The sequence below is a fragment of the Ictalurus furcatus genome, chromosome 10 (assembly GCF_023375685.1).
Source record: "Ictalurus furcatus strain D&B chromosome 10, Billie_1.0, whole genome shotgun sequence".
NCBI lineage: Eukaryota > Metazoa > Chordata > Actinopteri > Siluriformes > Ictaluridae > Ictalurus > Ictalurus furcatus.
In genome coordinates this window covers 26,540,451-26,560,097 of record NC_071264.1, presented here as the reverse complement: position 1 = coordinate 26,560,097, position 19,647 = coordinate 26,540,451, and the positions used below count along the sequence as shown (strand labels likewise).

The 19,647-nt window shown below is 38.2% G+C and overlaps 1 protein-coding gene across 1 annotated transcript in view; it reads left to right on the top strand.

Annotated features, from left to right (window-relative positions):
* Positions 1-19,179, top strand: part of LOC128613446 (A disintegrin and metalloproteinase with thrombospondin motifs 7) — an 81,537-nt gene extending 62,358 nt beyond the window's left edge. Inside the window, exon 24 of the mRNA XM_053634197.1 lies at positions 15,671-19,179. Within this exon, the coding sequence (XP_053490172.1) occupies positions 15,671-15,819 (149 nt within the window). The 3' untranslated portion in view covers positions 15,820-19,179. The remainder of the gene's footprint in view (positions 1-15,670) is intronic.
* The last annotated feature ends 468 nt before the right edge of the window (positions 19,180-19,647 follow it).

Here is a 19,647-nt window from a genome sequence, read left to right as displayed (position 1 = left end):
AAACAGTTTTGATCACACTTGTACAGCTGGGCCACAGATTTCAGTTTTAACTTGGCAGCATTGTTTATATTTTCCATAGGAATGCTGAATGATTAATTAGAACCACCTAAGAAATCAGTCTCCATTATCTTTCCTCATTGCCACAGAGATGATTACTTCAGGTGGCAAAGACAGACAGGTGGTCAGGCAAAAATCCCAAATCAGCCCAGATCAAAAACCATGAACGAGAACGCTGAGACAAAGGTTTGGTACATCAGATGTAAAAACCCAGGGCTGAGTAGATACTTCTCAAAAAAAAAACTGAGCATATGGTAATTGAGTCCAGGCGTGTGTACCAGATCAGTAATCTGGTGGCTGTGGATGTGACATTAAACGAGATGTTTGGGTGTTTGTAGTACGTGGCAGACATATTTTTAGGCCACGTGATGGAGTTCGACGCTGACAGATTTTTTGCACACCACTGCCATTTCAGTTATTTTTCTGGCTGTGTTTAGACTTGCTCAGAAACGTTATATCTCCTGACATCTGATTATTTCATAGTAAACATAAAGAATGACTCGTTCTGGCTCCAGAGTTGCACTTACTGAAACCTGTAATTAGGCAACCATTTAAGCGGCCTAATTTTTGCAGCACAAACGTGCATTTAAACAGACAGTTAAACCCAGTATTCAAGAAGTGACTTGTAACATCCTATAACAGCTCAACGTCCGGTTGATTTTTCTTTTAAATATACAAACGGTTGACAGATGAAAAGAAAATGGCGGCTCATGTCATGCTGTGATTGACATTTATTTATATTGCTGGCCATGATTTGGAATACAAACTTCACAATCAATACAATGTTTTTTTTTCTGACTGATTGCATTTATCATATGCAGAAACAGTCCTGATGGGTGTGGCCTCTTCCGGAATACCCCCCCATCCATATGGCACGATGGTTTACTGTATGTTTTTGATGAGGATGAAAATGATGCAACTCATACAGTATTTTATGGCATTCACACTTAGCAGATCTCAGTTCAAATGAACACTTATGAGGGATTTTGGAGCGACGTGTTAGACAGTGCTGTCCACCACCACCATCATCAAAACACCAACTGAAGGAATATTTTTAAAGGAATGCTCTTCATCACTGCAGTAGGAGAATTGGATATCTCCTATTGACAAATAAACAAAAAAAAAATCATCATGATTATGTTTTTAAGAGTATTTTTAATGGTCAAAATGTTAGGAACAGTGAAAAAAAAATCTAAATACTGCAAATTAAATAGCACAGCAGACATTTTAAGCGAATATTTTTGAAGTGTCCAAAACCTTCACCCCAAAAAGGCTGCAAAAACCAAGGCAGTGGTGGCTTGGTGGTTAAGGCTCTGGATTACTGATCAGAAGGTCGTGGGTTCAAGCCCTAGCACTGCCAAGCTGCCACTGTTGGGTCCTTAAGCAAGGCCCTTAACCCTCTCTGCTCCAGCAGTGCTGAATCATGGCTGACCCTGTGTGATGACCCCAGCTTCCTCACATGCTGGAGTATGTGAAGAAAAGAGTTTCACAGTGCTGTAATGTGATTAATAAGGACTCGTTATCATATGTCACACTTGCTGAGGAATCACTATTTCGAACATTTACTCACACCTTGCGTTTAGGCCATTTTGAATGAAGTATCATCATTACGTGCAAGCTGTACAGCCTCACATCCTTTATAGATAGTGAAGGAAACACTTCCATAAAATATATTCACAGGAGCTTTGTAGTATTGTCTAATTTCCTGAAGTGATGCATACCCATTGTTTCATGCATCTGCCCGGAAGCCTGTTTCCTTTCCTTTTGTTAATACTCGATGAGTGTATACACTTTTTTTTTTTTTTTTTTTTTTTTTCTTTTACACTTTTTTCTGATAAAGACGGTGTTTTTCCCCTATGGCTATTAAAAGCACTGTTTTTCTCTTATTCGATAACAGTCGTCAAGCTGGACGTATACTTAAGAAGCCACATCTTGACGCTGTGATCTTTCTAATTTACATCTTATATTCAGCACACAATTTCTATCTAAGGTTTTACAGAAATATATTACCCACCAGCTCTGTTCATTTTTTATTTATTTATTTATTTTAAATCAGGAATAAAAGACTTGTGGTCATGCTGTTATAGGAAAATAATGTACAACATTATAGATTATAGGAAATACTATGTACAACAATGTGGTGTGATGCAAACCGACATGAAGTAGAACTCATAACAGTTCATATACTGTATAACCTTGGGCTTTTATTTAGGAGTTGTTATATCAATATTAATGTGTTTGGCATCTGCAATTTTGGAGCTTATTTTGTGTTTCAAACGGAGTAGAGTGATGCAATAACGATTCCTTTGAGAGATGCCGGCCTGTACTTGTCACACACTTCACGGAAACCGACCCTACAGTGAAGGGCTATCTCTGGAATGACAAATAGTCACTGTTCACTTCCTAACAATGTTTTTGTCAGTGCTATTTGAGTAATAGCCTCCTTAGAGGATCCAGATTACATTCTGATGTTGATGTAGATTTTTTTTATTATTTTAAAATTTATTTTCTTACCTTATCAATCTCATAAGGCACCAATCTGCCCTTTCCAGCCTATTTCAATTTTAATGTCCAGTTCTGATGGGAAACGTAATACAAGGCCAAGAATAAACACAAGGGGAACTTCATATATCCTGCTGGTTCGGCCTTTCCTACAGGATGTGTGTGAGAGGGTGTATGTTTGGGGGGGAGGGGGATGGGTGGATGGGGTGCACAAGAGCTGCAGATAAATGACCTGTGTGGATGGCTGAGGGTCAAAGGACTTTGTTGTGGAATAAATGATGCAAATGCAGGAAGTGTGTTGTGTGTTTATGTGCATTTTAAGTGAAAATCTCGTTCACACACTCCAGTACTTTCCTACATCCACAGCTATCATTCTCCTTCCTGCAAGGACAGGAGGATTCAAAGGTATACTATTCTGTCAAAAGACAAATATCATCTACCTTGTACAATTATCTTTGTTTTTTTCCCTCATCACATTTGAATGAAGCATTAGCATAAAGCCCTTGTGCATCTAATATGGACCCTTCTTTCTTTCTTTCTTTCTTTCTTTCCTTCTTTGGTAATACTTCACATCAGAGAGTGTTTAATGGTACAGTGTCATAGTTTCAACATTTACAACACTACACAAGTACTCTGGACATTCTTAAAAAGAAAAACACCGAAACGTGTGAAAAGTTTGTAATTGTCGCAAAGCAAGGAATAAAACACTTGTTCTAGAAAAATCATCAACAAGTTACTGTTACCCCAAAGTTGATGGTTTTCCTATTACACCACTTCCTGAGTTGTATTACTCTTATACTGCAGAGTTCACCAAAGCTGCACATTTTTATTGATTAATGGACATTATGCAGTATCTTCCTTTTTATCCATTTATATTTGAATGAAAACAAGTTCGTTTCTGTTGTCTTTTACACTGACCAGCCATAACATTAAAACCACTGACAGGTGAAGTTGATTATCTCGTTAAAAGGCGTGGGATACATTAGGCAGCAAGTGAACAGTCAGTTCTTGAAGTTGATGTGTTGGAAGCAGGAAAAATGGGCAAGTGTAAGGATCTGAAAGACTTGACAATATCTGACAAGGACCAAATTGTGATGTCTAGACGACTGGGTCTGAGCATCTCCAAAACGGGAGGTCTTGTGGGGTGTTCCCAGTATGCAGTGGTTAATACCTACCAAAAGTGGTCCAAGGAAGGACAACTGGAGAACCTGTGACAGGGTCATGGACGCCCAAGACTCATTGATGCTTGTCGAGAGCTCGCACTAGCCCGTCTGGTCCGATCCCAAAGGAGAGCTACTAGAGGGCAAATTGCTGAAAAATTTAATACTGGCTATGATAGTAAGGTGTCAGATCACACAGTGCAACATGGCTTATTGTGTACCGGGCAGTGTAGCCACAGACCGGTCAGTGTGCCCATCCTGTCCACCTCCAATGGGCACGTGAGCATCAGAACTGGACCATGGAGCAATGGAAGAAGGTGGCCTGGTCTGATGAATCACGTTCTCTGTTACATCATGTGGACGGCCGGGTGCATGTGCATCATCAGGGGTATAACCCAGCCTGGGCATTATGGGCTGTAGCCCTGAAGATTTTTTCTTTAGCCCTAACTAATTCTGTACTGGGAAACGAAGACGGCAGTGTTATAATCTTCAGTGCACGGAGTGTTGTATTTTATCTTCAGTGAGCTGAGGCAAGACTAATCAGACAGGGTTTACAGGAAATACTCGTGTCTTATTGGCTGACAGGTCTCAAGTCTGCCAAACGCTAGCTCAGTCAGTCAGTGTGAGTGGAACATGCATATACACCGAGCTACACAAGATTCAGCAGGTGGATTTAATGTTATGGCTGATCGGTGTATGTTGTTACATCTATAAAGAGTCATTGCCTCATCATCCTCTCTTTATTCTCTCTCTCTCTCTCTTTCTTGAATTTAAGACAAAACAAACACAGCTTAGGTTACAGTTTTCGTCCACTAACGTTATCGCTGATGCAAACGGTAGATATATTATAGTTGCTGGTACTCTAATGCAAAGACAGGTATTGTATACGCTCCCAACTTAGATGAATTTTTTAAATTTTTTTATTTTATTTTATTTTATTTTATTATTATTTTTATATATATATAAATGGCATCCCTTTATTGTATACTTTATGGAGTTACAGACACTTCCCACTTAAATTTTTGTGCCTGTTCTTGGGTTTTATAATATTTATATAACCAGCGACAGTTATTGAGTAGCCATGAGGGGGCGGGGGTGGGTGGTTTTTTTTTGTTTGTTTGTTTGTTTGTTTGTTTTTTTCTTCTTCTCAATGAAATATTTGGGAAAGGGAAGGGAGGAGAGAAGAGAAAAAGTAAATGAATCTTATGAAAATGAATAAATAAATTAAACGAGAAAAATAAACACAGCTTGCCATATTCCAGAGAAACCTCAAAGCACAAAGACCTCTGTCATGGGGAAAATGTACTGTTACTTTTATATAAATACGCGGGAAAACAGACTGATGAGTAAGCAGGACAGGCTCGAAATGCACGCACAGAGGCACAGACGAGATTCAGCTAGAGGAGATTAACTAACAGTACAAGTACGTATACACTAAAGTAAATGAGGCTAATGAGGGACAGATGAGGAGGTCAGATGATGGAAATCTTTGTTTTTCCTTTTCTTTCCTTATGCTTTATTCCTGTATTGTTTTTTCTTTCTTTCTGTGCCTGCTCTTTTTCTTTTTACTGACTTTCTTTCTTTCCTTTTTTCTTTCTTTCTTTCTTTCTTTCTTTCTTGGTCATTCATGCCTGTTCTCTATTTTTCTTTCAATCTTTCTTTCTTTCTTTCTTGGTCATTCTCTCCTGTTCTCTATTTTTCTTTCTTTCTTTCTTTCTTTCTTTCTTTCTTTCTTTCTTGGCCATTCTCTCATGTTGTCTATTTTTCTTCCTTTCTTTCTTTCTTGTTCATTTTTGCTATTTCTTTCTTTCTTTTCATCCTGTTTTCCCTTTCCTTTCTTTGTTTTATTCCTGTCTTCTTCTTTCTCTCTGTCAAGCCTGCACATTACTTTTTTCCTTTTCTTCCTTTTATTTAGTATCTTTCATGTATTTCTTTCTTTCGTTCGTTCGTTCTCGGTTTATTTCCTCGCTTTCCTTTCTTTTTGCAGTCTTGCTAATTTTTTTTTTATTTCCCTTCCTTTTTATCTTTTTCTTTCCTTTTGTTTTATGTCTCTTCTTTTTCTCTCTGCCATGCCTGCTTTTTTCTTTCTTTCCCTTTCTAAGTTTCATTTCTTATTTTTCATGTCTTTCTTTCTTTCCTTCTTTCTTTCTTTCTTTCTTTCCTTCTTTCTTTCTTTCTTTCTTTCACAATGTCTATTCCTTTCAAAAAGTTCAGTTTGGTTTTGTTGTTTAATATCGAAGGCTTCAAAACACTCAGCAAGCAATGAAGGTTTTTATGTATTAGTTAAAAAAAATAATAAATACTTTTTTTTTTTTAAAGGAAGATAGTTCAAGAAAAGAAGTTACTCTAGACTGAAAGGACTAACTCAATATCGAGTTTTGGTTCTTAACAGATGATAATGATCACTTTATAGTCGGCGCTTCAGTGTGTTATGTTTAATAACTATTAGAATTTTATAAATGCATGGTATCACAGGAATAAAGATGAAAGAATGTGGTATGGGAATAGGGATATTGAGGCATATCTCACTTTCATAAAAGAATGGCATTTTCAAGCAGCTACAGATTTGTTTCAGTTTTTAATGTCCTCCTGCTAAAAAAACACACATTTCCATCCGTCGGTGTGTATGCGGCTCTTGTTGAGACTTTACGATTAATCCACTTCTTTCATATCTCCACATCTGCGGACTTTCATCAGCATCCTGTACTGAAATAGATCTGACAGCTCACAATAGATCGGTCCCAGCCGCAGGAGGCCACGTCCCAGAGTGTGTGTCACTGGGCAGGAAGGGGTGAATCGTGGGAGCTCGATATAGCTGTGACCCCGACCCTGACCCCGACCCCGACCCCTCCTCTCTGTCAGCGTGTGTGTAGTGCATGACCTGGCAACATGGGAAAATTACACCGAGTTTCAAGTCTTGACATGAATGAATCCTTCTGTCGGCGGCGTTAGAAGTTACACATGGAGGAACTCTTTAACTATAAATAAGCCTTAATGACTTTCTAAAGATGTTTTTTTTTCCTCTGGAAATATAACACCTCTGGAAAACAGCTGTCTATTTTTGATTGAAAAGAGAAATACATATTACATACATATTAATACATTCTTCCATTTGTATTTATCTATACCCCCTTTAGAGTGCGTAGATGAACATTTCTGAACTTGTCTTTTCTCAGCGTTCTACATTTCATCAGCATTCCTACTCTACTGTCTCCTACATCAGTTATTCAAATGCAGCACAAACCATGACCTCTGTGATTTCTACAAACCTCCAGACATGCAGCCCGCTCTGCTCCTGCTTCTGTTCCTGCTTCTGTTCCTGACGTATTACTGCGTTTTTAACTCCGGCCGTCAGTTCCACAACTCTTTCAGAACTACCATTTATATTCCTTCTTTCTTTCTTTCCTGCTCATTCTCGCTCTTTCTTTTTCTTTCTCTTTCTGTTTTTTTTTTCATTTTATTTCTTTTTTATTCCTTCTTTCCTTTTACTTTCTTTCTTTCCTGTTCATTCTTGTTCTTTATTTTTCTCTCTTCCTGTTTTTACCTTTTCTTTCTTTCTTTCTTTCTTCCTTTCTCTTTTTCTTTTTACTTTGTTTTTTTCTTTTTTCTTTCTTTCTTTCTTGTTCATTCTTGTTCTTTATTTTTCTCATGTTTTTTTCCTTTTCTTTCTTTTTTCTCTCTTTCTTCGTTTCTATTTATTTTCTTTTTACTTTGTTTTTCTTTCTTTCTTTCTTTCTTGTTCATTCTTGTTCTTTAGTTTTCTCATGTTTTTTTCCTTTTCTTTCTTTTTTCTCTCTCTTTCTTCGTTTCTATTTATTTTCTTTTTACTTTGTTTTTCTTTCTTTCTTTCTTTCTTGTTCATTCTTGTTCTTTAGTTTTCTCATGTTTTTTTCCTTTTCTTTCTTTTTTCTCTCTCTTTCTTCGTTTCTATTTATTTTCTTTTTACTTTGTTTTTCTTTCTTGTTCATTCTTGTTCTTTATTTTTATTTCTCTTCCTGTTTTTCCTTTTCTTTCTCTCTCTCATTATTTTTCTTTACTTTTTGTTTTCCCTTTTCTTTCTTGTTCTTTATTTTTCTTTCTCTTCCTGTTTTCCTTTTCTTCCCTTTTCTTTCTTTCTCTCATTATTTTTCTTTTTACTGTGCTTTTCCTTTCTTTCATTCGTTCTTGTTCATTCTTGTTCTTTATTTTTCTCTCTTCCTGTTTTTTTTTCTTTTTCTTTCTTTTTTTCTCTCTCTCTTTCTTCCTTTCTATTTATTTTCTTTTTACTTTCTGTTTTTCTTCTCTTTTTTTTTTTTCCTTTCCTTACACAACACTTTAAAGCATACTGTTATAGAACAATAGTCAACAGCAGGGTGGAGTTACGCAGCACATCACAGAGCAGTGTTACTGTCTATACCCTGAGTGGACGATTATTTTTCAAAAACAAGATCAGGCAGCGGTTAACAATGAATAATATTGTAACCCGAACTGCTGGCCATCTCTGTGTCAGAAATAAAAAGGAATGATGGGGTGTGGTGTTATAGGGAAATACAACAGCGCTGTAATAAGTGGAATATCCTGAGCTTTGCAGGGATTTTGAGACACTTGATTGAAAAATAAATCCCTGCTCAGAGAAAAATTCACCTTATCAACAATGACATGAACATAAACAGGAACTTTTGTGTATTTGTTGATACGGTGAAGTTTTTGGTGAGGAGATGATGTTTATTTAGCATGTTTGGAAGAAGACTCCAGTGCCAGTGTCTTAATAACTTCAAAAGAAAGAGACCGGTATAAGAGGAATAAAACACGTCTGAATGTGCGGTTCTAGGAAAATAATCGCCGACACGGTGCTGCGATGCAGCCTGATGCAAAGCGTAATTACTGTTACTGTGTTTTATTTCTTACTTAACTTCCATACATGCAAAGCTGATGCGTTTTGTTCCGAATTTCCTTCCTCGTGTACATTTTTGTAGATTTTATCTTTACTAATTCCTCTTTACATCTCAGCTTTATCGCTGGTAGCAAATTGCTTGCTTGTCATTATCAGTAAATCCCCCTCATTAAAATATTGGCATACTTTCATCTACAGAGCAATTACCAGTCTAATCTTGCATTATCACTGCTTTCCATCTCGGCTAGTTATAGGGTCACTATCATGAAGCCTGAACTTGCGATGATGCTCCATGACTATCAGAACTTTTTTCATTTTTCTTTCTTTTTTTTTTATTTTATTTTTTTTACTGAAGACAGGTTACTATTTCTCTCAAACTTTTTAAGTTGCACTTGAATGTGCTTGTATTCTTAGTATTTATGCTTTACAGGAATATGTCAGGCCAGGTCTCTTCCACAAAAGACCTCTGGATGTAGTGCTAAATGTACAGATTAAACAAACACAACCTTCTTTTTTTCTTCCGAGCGCTTTGCCAGAAACCGCCAGTGTAGTGAGCTGAGGTGGAATGCAGTTCACTTCAGGTCTTGCAGCTGGAGTTTGGCCCTCTTTGTGTAGCGAGGTCACTGCTGAGGGTCCAGCAAACTTCTAGACTGTTTCAGTCTGCGTAATACATCAGTTTGCAAACCTTACCCAGAATTGTCATGCGTTTCAGAAGAAAGTGTTGCAATCCCCGCTCTCTGCTGTCTCTGAGGTTTTTTCCTTTCTGATCATTTAGATTCTAATACAGATACTACATCATCCTGCATGCAGGTAGAACGTGGAGATTCACCTCCAACACATTCCACCTACTGAAATCAGTTCAAACTGGTGCTATGATGATAAAAATGTGTAGGATTTTATGTGAAAAGATTCCTTTCAGGAGTTATATTGTATGGAATAACCTGAAATTGTGCCAGAAAGGGTGTGTATTGTTATGAAAAATAAGCAACGGCTCGGTGGTGTTATGTGTCCTACGTAAAGTGGAGTTATTGTTGCTGTTGATTGTTTTATTACAGCATGCTCTGAAGTGTTTTATTCCTCTTAAACTACAGCAATTTGCCAGAGCTAGAGCTTTTTAAATTCTTTAAAGAACAATGTGTCATACTTTCTCTCCATTTATAATTACACTTCCAGTTAAATATCCTGTTATCGCTTACATTATAACAGCTATAGACATTCTCTCGTCTTCAGTTTCAGAACTCCTTGTACCTCGAGTTTCAGACCATGCCTTAGTGTAGGACAGCTCTTGTGCTTCACATTTCTGCAGAAAAAAGGTCTTTTTTTTTACGCGTAATGCCCTTCAAAATGATTTCTTTAAGACGTCCTCTCACAGCTGAAGCATCGAATGTTCTTTTTCTTTCTTTCTTGGTCATTCTTGCTCTTTCTTTTTCCGTCTCTTCTGTTTTTCCTTTTCGTTCCTTTTTATTCCTTTCTTTCTGTCCTTTTCTTTCTTTCTTGGTCATTCTTGTGCTTTCTTTTTTCTTTCTCTTCCTGTTTTTCTTTTTCTTTCCTTTTTATTTCTTTCTTTCTATCTATCTTGGCCATTCTTGCTCTTTTTTCTTCCTGTTTTTCCTTTTCTTTCTTTCTTTCTTTTTTCTATTTCTATTTCCTTTCTTACTGTCATTCTTGCTTTTTCTTTCTTTCTTATCATCCTGTTTTTTCCTTTCCTTGTTTTATTGTTGTCTTCTTTATTCTGTCTGTCATGCCAGCTATAACAGCTATAAACAGATATTCTCTCACCAGCCCCTCTCTCTCTCTCTCTCTCTCTCTCTCTCTCTGTGTGTGTGAAGGTTAATGACATTTTGTCCTTTTACAACAAAAGAAAACCCAGAAAGCAGAAAGACCTCTATCCTCAAGAAATTCCCATCGCAGAAAACTAAAAGTTACAGCTTTTCTGATACTGGAGACTCCTTCCATAAATGCTCAATAGAACGTCACCATATCAACAGTTACACATGTGTGTAAGCTGTTACTATAAGAAACAACAACATTTCATATCACATTTCTATGATAGAAAATTCATAATTCAACAGCACTGTGGTAAGAAACCATATTTTTGCTGTTTCCTCAGTGGGTTCATGAATAACAAATGGAAAAGATTTCTTTAATTTTACAATTTCACATCCACTGATAATTCTGTCACACCACTAAGAAAGTAATGAAGATTCAAAAACCCTGTGCCCTCGTCTGTCCTGCTCTGCAAGGGACACACACACACATAACGTGTTATTCCTTTTTATTTATCTCCAGGTGTAGAGAACCTTCAGTTTTACATGTTACACATGTATTAACACAGGAACATACCTGAGGCATAAACTGACTTTTAATTTCTGCATATATATATATATATATATAAAATGAGACAGAGAGTAGGTTCCTCTTGTGTCGCCAAAGCAGCTCTGACCCATCTCAGCATGGACTCCACAAGACCTCTGAAGGTGTGCTGTGGTATCTGGCACCTAGATGTTAGCAGCAGGTCCTTTAAGTCCTGTAAGTTGTGAGGTGGGACCTCCATGGATTGGACTTGTTTGTCCAGCACATCCCACAGACGCTTGATCGGATTGAGATCTGGGGAATTTGGAGGCCGGGTCAACACCTTGAACTCTTTGTCATGTTCATCAAATGATTCCTGCACAATTTTTACAGTGTGTCCGGGCGCATTATCCTGCTGAAAGACACCACTGAGATTAGGGAATACTGTTGCCATGAAGGTGTGTACTTGGTCTGCAGCAATGTTTAGGTAGGTGGTACGTGTCAAAGTAACATCCACATAAATGGCGGGACATAAGGTTTCCCAGCAGAACATTGCCCAGAGTGTCACACTGCCTCAGCTGACTTCCCTTCTTCCCATAGTACATCCTGGTGCCATCTCTTCCCCAGGTAAGCGAGGCGCACACACGGCCGTTCTCATGATATAAAAGAAACTGTGATTCATCAGACCAGGCCACCTTCTTCCATTGCTCCATGGTCCGGTTCTGGCATTCACGTCAGAGTGAGCCTGGTGCCGATTCACCAGTTGTCCTTCCTTGGACCACTTTTGGTAGGTACTAACCACTGCATACAGGAACACCCCACAAGACCTGCCGTTTTGGAGATGCCCTGACCCAGTCGTCTAACCATCACAATTTGGCCCTAGTCAAAGTCTCTCACATCCTTACGCTTGCCCAGTTTTCCTGCTTCCAACATATCAACTGTTATAGGGTGGTTGTGTACACACTCTGCCAACACACCTATATTTTCAAACACCATGTAAAAGTGAATTTTGCATAATAGGTCCCCTTTAAATGAAAAGTGTTTTTTACCTTGCAGTTGAGAAATTTTACTTCTCTTGTATGTGTGTGTGTGTGGGAGTTTCTGAAAATTGAAAAATTGAATGTGCTTTGATGAAATGTTCATGAAATGAACTTTTGTGTATTGCTGCATGTTTGTATAGAGAGATGTGAAGCCGTTTAGAATTTTTTAAAGGTTTGAAAGGAGAGTGAATAATGTTTGACAGCAACTGAAAAAAAATTTAAAAAACTGTAATAAAAGCTGAGGGTTAATGACTGCCTTCCATTCATGGTATGGTGAAAAGAACACAAGGAAACAAAGTAAAGGGAGGTCAGTAGCTCCTTTTGCTTTCAGGAGGCAAATTGTTTTGCTGCTGTTGTCCTCAACGTCCTTGACCTGTCAGCCATCTTCAGCAATCACACGTTCACAAATCAACTCTCCTGTCCTCATGAGCCTTGGGAACATGGCACATCATGGTGGTGGTTTGCTTCTTACCTGATCATATCAAGTGACATGGAGGGGATCCTCCACAGGTGTCCCACAAGGCTCAGTGCTGGGTCCTCTTCTGTTCTCCCTCTATACCTCTCTCTCACTCTCTTAATGAGGTTATATCCTCATGTGGATTTTTTCATACACCTGCTATGCGGATGACACGCAACTCGTCGCCTCTTTTCCACCCTCAGTGACTTATGCTTTTGCTTGAAAATCAGCATGTCTGGAAGACATCTCGTCCTGGATGGCAGCTCAGCAGCTGAAACTGTATCGCAGCAATACTGATCTGCTGTGTAACCCTGGAGATAGTCCCACATCAAGATCTTTGACTCTCCCTTGACAACTCTCAGATCACACCCTCTGATAGTGGGGGTAATTTGGACAAACAACTTTGCTTCTCTATTTACATTTCTAAGCTCAAATGATCATGCAGGTTTTTCCATTACAACATCAGGAGGATCCATCCTTTCCTGTCCACAAGTGCTTTTTCAGTCTCTTGTCATTTTGAGATGGGACTACTGCAACTCGCTCCCTACAGGTCTGACTGCACGCAGGATCTGTCTCTTGCAAAATATCCAGAAGACGGCTGCTGCCTGAATCAAATTTAAAACACTCATGCTTGCCTACAATTTCATTTAATATTTAACCATCAGACCCTTGCATCTGATCCAGAATGAATTTGATTTCAAGACTTGTTTTCCAGGGGCACGGTGGCTTAGAGATTAGCACGGTTGCCTCGCATCTCCGGGGTCCGATTCCCATCTCCGCCATATGTGTGCGGAGTTTGCATGTTCTCCCCGTGCTTCGGGGGTTTTCTCCCCCAGTCCAAATGTACTGTAGGCTGATTGGCATCTCTAAATTGTCCATAGTGTGTGTGATTGTGGACTATGATCGATTATCACCCAGTCCAAGGGTGGCCCCTGCCTTGTGCCTCAAGTTCCCTGGGATAGGCTCCAGGCTCCCCTTGACCCTGTGTAGGATAAGTGGTACAGAAAATGGATGGATGGATGACTTGTTTTCCACCTCTTCAAGTTCTCCTGCATCACTCCACTGCTGTGTTCCCTCCTCTGGCTTCCTGTAGCTGCCCGCATTAGATTTAAACCACTCGCGTATACCTACATAGCCAAAAACAGCCCAGCAGCCGTATACCCAGTACAAGAAAGCCATCCATTAAGACTTTTCTCTGTCCTGACATCCAGGTGATAGAATGAACTTCCCCTGGCTGTCCAAACAGTTTAGTCACTGGTGGGTTTCAGATGAAGGTGCAATTTGTGCGAATTTGCAGTTATGTGACAGGCACTTTTCAGAAGAGTGTTTTATCAGCTTGGCTGTTCAATGCCAGAGTGTCATTACCTCAGACTAACCGAAAACAAAATTCTGTCTTTGTACACCTTTGGCGTTTCTCCAGCAGTAAAGGTCGGTAATATCGTTTGATCAAATACAGTACTATTAAAATGAATTCTAAGCCTACCATTCAGGCATCATCAGCAACGCTTGTTGAAGTTGACGTCAGCTCAAACATGTATGGCATAACTCGCACATTAAAAATGAAAAAAAAAAATAATAATAAAATAAAAAAAACACATGGCATATTATTGTTTATGATATGGGCCTGGTTCAAGTGGACAGGCATGTTTTGGACCGGTCCCACCGGACCCTTCAGCCGAAGCCCAAGCCTGGTGAACGACCACGAGCTATTGTGTGCAGATTCCACTATCACAGTGACTGTGTTGACATTTTAGGCCGTGCGAGAGAGCTCCAGCGGATTAAAGTGAGGGATTTGACCATCTCCGTTTTCCCTGACTACACAGCCAAGACAGCCCGGGCTCGGGCCGCATTTAACGAGGTTCGGCGTCAACTTCGTGGTATTGAGGGCGCTCGCTATGGAATACTTCACCCAGCTCGGCTTCGCATTACATATAACGGTGTTCAGAAGGACTTTATTTCAGCGGAGGAAGCAGGAGACTATGTTAATCTCTTGATATCGGGGTGAACTGCATCATCTACACAGCGGAGTCTTTATCGCTCTTCTATTATTTTTATTTTTTGCCCTCGGCCTTCCAGCTCTACAGAATTCGGATTTTTATTGAAGATATTGTCGTTGCATTACTCCACCTAGATTTTGTGGACTCACTCCTCTTAAAATTTACTTCTGTATTAATGTGCTTCTCTGTTTTGATGCTCTGACCGGGTTAGAGTTTCTGTTTATTTAATTTTATTAGTGTTATCTCCTCGGCTTTACGTGCTACACTGTTATATTATTTGTTACAAGTCTTTAAAAGGTAAGGACATTTATATTTATTATTGTGTGCAGACTGTTTATCAGTCTTGGTAATTTTGTTGGTTAGTTCCGCTTACTCTCCGAGTTGTTTTCACATTGTGGACAACGTTCGGTTTTTGTAGGATACACTGTCTCATTTGTTTATGGAGACTTTGGGTGTGGGGGTGTTTGGAGGATTGTGAGAGTAAGCAGAACATGCCAATGCTTTGAAAGATGTGAATTGGAACAGAGTAATGTTATTTAATTGCGAATCTGTTTTTAGAGGATTTAAACCTAACATGGTGAACAAATTATATTATAGAATTCAGGCAATTTTACTGGGGTTATCTCATACAGTGTAGCAAGTAATGATCTGGAAAGACCTTTGTAATATCACAGTCTAAAACTGGATTTAAAGAGAAGCAAATTAGTAAATGAATCACATGTAAATGAGTCATACGTAAATGAATCACATGAAAATGTAACACTTGAAATTAATCTCATGAATATGAATCTCATGAAAATGAATCACGTGTAAATGAATCACATGTAAATGAATCACATGTAAAAGAATCACATGTAAATGAATCACATGTAAATGAACCATATGAAAATGAATAAATAAATTAAAGACAAGTGGACAGGCATGGGTGAAGATAGTGGTGGTGAGAAATCATCCACTGTTCAAAAAAGGTTTGTTAAACTCTTTGATGTTCTTCATATTTATTTAAGCTGCTGTCAGATTTGGTCGGGGTGGCTGTTGTGGAAATCAGCCAAGCACTTCAACACGTCATCATTCTGACTTCCTGTTCCAAAAGGAAATATTTTAACATAGGGAATCAAAACACAGCTCGCAAGCCATTACATGGTGACTTGATCATCGGCAGTGCAGTGACCTGATTGACTTATTCTAGGTCTTATAATCATGGTAGCCATATTTATAGTTATTTTTTCAGCAGCAGTGCTGTACTCAGCAGTACTCAATCGGATTCTAACCGTTTCCTTTGTGTTTTCCAGGTGAGGAGTGTTTACGCGATCGTCTGACGTTCCGCTTCTGCCAGAAGCTCCAGTGGATCGGCCAATGTCACCAACCTACTGTTCGATCACAGTGCTGCAAAACCTGTGAGCATGGAGGCCGTGGTAATGAGCGAGCCACCCGCCGCTGAGACAGGAGGAGGATCTGGGAGAACTTTTTTACACATGGGGAATATTGACTTTCTTTTTAGAAAAAAAAAACACACACACACACTCCTACACACACCGAATCTTGGACAAGCCTTGACAAAAGCTTTGTTTCCTCTGACCTGCAGAATCCTGCAGAGGTACCAAGGCTTTATCCTTGATTCTGTAGCAGTAAATCAAGACTACGTAGATGTTGTAGCACTTGTCTGAGTTTTTAGCCTTAATGAAGCACCTCAGATGAATAACACAGTGTTTAGTAGCATTGATTAACTAATTCTAGACATTCAAATTCACATTAGCATATTGAAAACCTTCATAGACAGCAGACATGGAGGATTTCACATACCACCGGGATACTGAGTAAAGATAAGGAAGTGCCGAATTTGCATCGTCATCTATCCTGTAGCAATAATTCACTCGTTCTTCGATCTTTTTAGATTAATTCATCTTTATTTTCAGTTGAACATACATAACCCAAGCAATAGCAAGTAATTATGCCATTTTTTCCCACTATCTTATTGTTTTTTTACTCATAAACTTACAATAAGGACATTCATGAATTTCTGTCTAGCATTCTAGATAAGCATGTAGTTCTGTTTCATTAAACTTCTTTCTTATAAGATGAGCTGCAAGCTCAAACAATGCTTTCTACTGATCGCAGCTATTATCTAATCAATGTATAAACCTAGAGGAAGTGTAAAGAAAAAGTGCTGCCGAAAAAACAACTGGTGCTATGGGCCGCTTCACGGCCCAAACTCAAATCAGGGGTTTGTGGGCCGGTGTCTTCGTCTACTTGAAAAAAAAGGATCTGATATGACTGTGTGTTAAAAAGCATTCAGTTTTACATTGGTACTAAATATCAATTGGGAAAATGATGCCTATGCGAATTGTATGTCATTGCATTGTTTTGGGAAATTAGTTCTAAATGTTAAAAGAGCATTAGTGTGTTTTTGGTCTTGAAAGTCACATTTGTGAAATTTGCAATCCTCAGGTGAATTTATCCATCCTTGCATCCATCTTCTATAGCACTTATCCTACAGGGTTGCAGGGAACCTGGAGCCTATCCCAGGGAGCATTGGGCAGGGTGCCAATCCATCATCGCAGGGCACACTCACACACCCACTCATACACTGATTGGACATGCCAATCAGCCTACCAATGTCCAACGTCTTTGGACTGGGGGAGGAAACCGGAGTGCCCAGACGAAACCCCCGTGCTTCAGGGGTTTCGTCCGGGTACACGCAAACTCCGCAGCAGCAGGAATCGAACCCCCAACCCAGGAGGTGTGAGGCGATCGTGCAAACCACTAAGCCATAGTGTGCCCAGGTGAATTTATCATCCCACTTTTTTTACATTGCAGTATTATTTATGTATTGTATAGTATGCATCAGTTAGATAGGAAAGCTTGACATTATCTCACCACGTACAAGCCTATTTCAAAACAGTCAGATCTTTAAGGCAAGACACTACAGGTAGAAATGAACGTTTCGGTCATGCCAATCATTTTCCAGATTTCTGAATAAATTGTATAAAATGTGCACTCTTAAACTGTGGTAATACAAATGTCAAAACAACCGAAAAATGTTTATTTCACTGTTTCAGTCCGCTCCACCATGTCTGATCGGAAACTTATCTGCCTTACCTTAACAAAGGCCTTAAGCTCCACCCACTCCACAATTACGTTGTCATATATCCTAGAAAAGCTTGTTTCCTCATATGTCATTTGATGATATTAACCTTAGGAAATCACACTTGTTTGTGTGCAAATACATGAAATCACATTTATTTATTAATGTCTTTCCCCTCGAAATATTTTTTTTTTTCCTATATTCAGAACCAAAAATAACTCGCATTCATATAAATGTACTTGTTCCCCTAATTAAAAACTTATTACGGAGGATTTTCCCCAGATGTTCATAACTGTTGGATTTTGTAAGTGATTTATATGTAATTTTATACTGAAAATGGCATTAAAGGAACAATTTTAAATCAATACATTGTACTTTTTTTATATAATAATAAATAAATGATATTACAACAAACTGTTATGTAAAAGCCCCACTGAAGAGTGTGTTCATAATGAAATGAACGTTTTAATATTAACATCATCCAAAGACAAGATTTTGGGTTTTATAAACTATGCAAATGTATATGTGTATTTAATTAGATTAAGCCTCATTTTCATAAATACATGCAAAGTGTTGAATATAATCTAATACAAAATATTTTAAAAATACTTGTAAGCACGAAACTACATCTATTGTTTGTAATAATCATCATCATCATCATCTTAATAATAATAATAATAATAATAATAATACTTATGAACTATTCATCTGTAGTGTCTTGCCTTTGTGGTAATTTCATGGTAATTATGTTTTTTTATTATTATTATTATATTGTATTTGCAGCACTCACACCTCTGATGCTATTCACAGAGGCTGCAATAAGCTTTTTTTTTTTGTCTTTGATCCTTATGTCTGTTGGGATTGGGTTTTGTTTGTTTGTTTGTTTGTTTTTCCTCTCAGCTTTTAATCATCATTATGCTTGATGCATAATTACCACACATTTGCTAAGATTTAGTTGTACTCTTCTGGGAGTCTTTGAGACCAGAACTTGTCATAACCAGTGAGAACAATTAACACACACACACACACACACACACACACAAAAAAAAATAATTATACATGTATACACCAAAGAACTGTCTTGAATACTATCTATAATTGATCATTATAGCTCTGCTTTACTGTAGTATTTTTATATCTTTAAATTGGAACGTGTCATGGTATAGTTCACATTTTTTGCGTGATATTTTCATACGAACTCATGGCCTTATCAGCTTCAAAGTGTTTTTGCTCATGCTGTTCCAGACCTCAGATCCCCTAAAGAGAGAAGTCTGGCCTTAAGGAAAAACCACTAATGATGTTTCCTTTAGAGATAGAACTGCTCAGTGCTGTGACTTACATCTCAGCTTATGTTATGCTCATGAATTTGAATCAACATGTACTGAAGTAAGACATATTCATCTTGGACTTGTATTATTGGCATCGGGATATAACGTGTTTTTTTTAATTATTATTATTTTTAAATCTGGTTATTAAAGAACCTACCTGGTTAATAAATGTCTTAAAACTGACCTGTAAATGATGCAAATCTTTCCTTTTTTCTTGATACACATTAGATGTTGTATTTTGACCATTTTGCCATCGTCCGTTTTCTTTTTATTTGGAGGTGGTACAAAAACTCATGACTCCTTTTGTTTCCTTTTGTGCATTTTGAGCCAAAAATGTTTCATTTAACAGTTAATAAAATCAACAACTTTGGAACTTTACTTTGGCAATTTACTCTTTTCTCTTTCCTTCTAAATGCGTAGTATATCACCAATTTATTTTAAAAAAATATTATTAATAATAATAATAATAATAAGTTGAAAATGCTATACTCACCAAATACAAGTCAGCAAAAATTGGTGGCTTGGCAGTTGAGGCTCTGGGTTACTGATCAGAAGGGTGGGGGTTCAAGCCCAGGCACTGCCAAGCTGCCACTGTTGGGCCCTTGAGCAAGGCCCGTAACCCTCTCTGCTCCAGGGGTGCTGTGTTATGGCTGACCCTGCGCTCTGACCCCAACTTCCTAACATGCTGGGGTATGTGAAGAAAAAAGAATTTCACTGTGCTGTAATGTGTATGTGATTAATAAAGACTCATTATCCATTCAATCTAAACCCACTGCACCACTGTTAGGAGGTAGTCAAATTGCACTGTGGGTATTGTAGGACACAGTTAACTAAAGTGAGATGAAAGAAGTTTAAA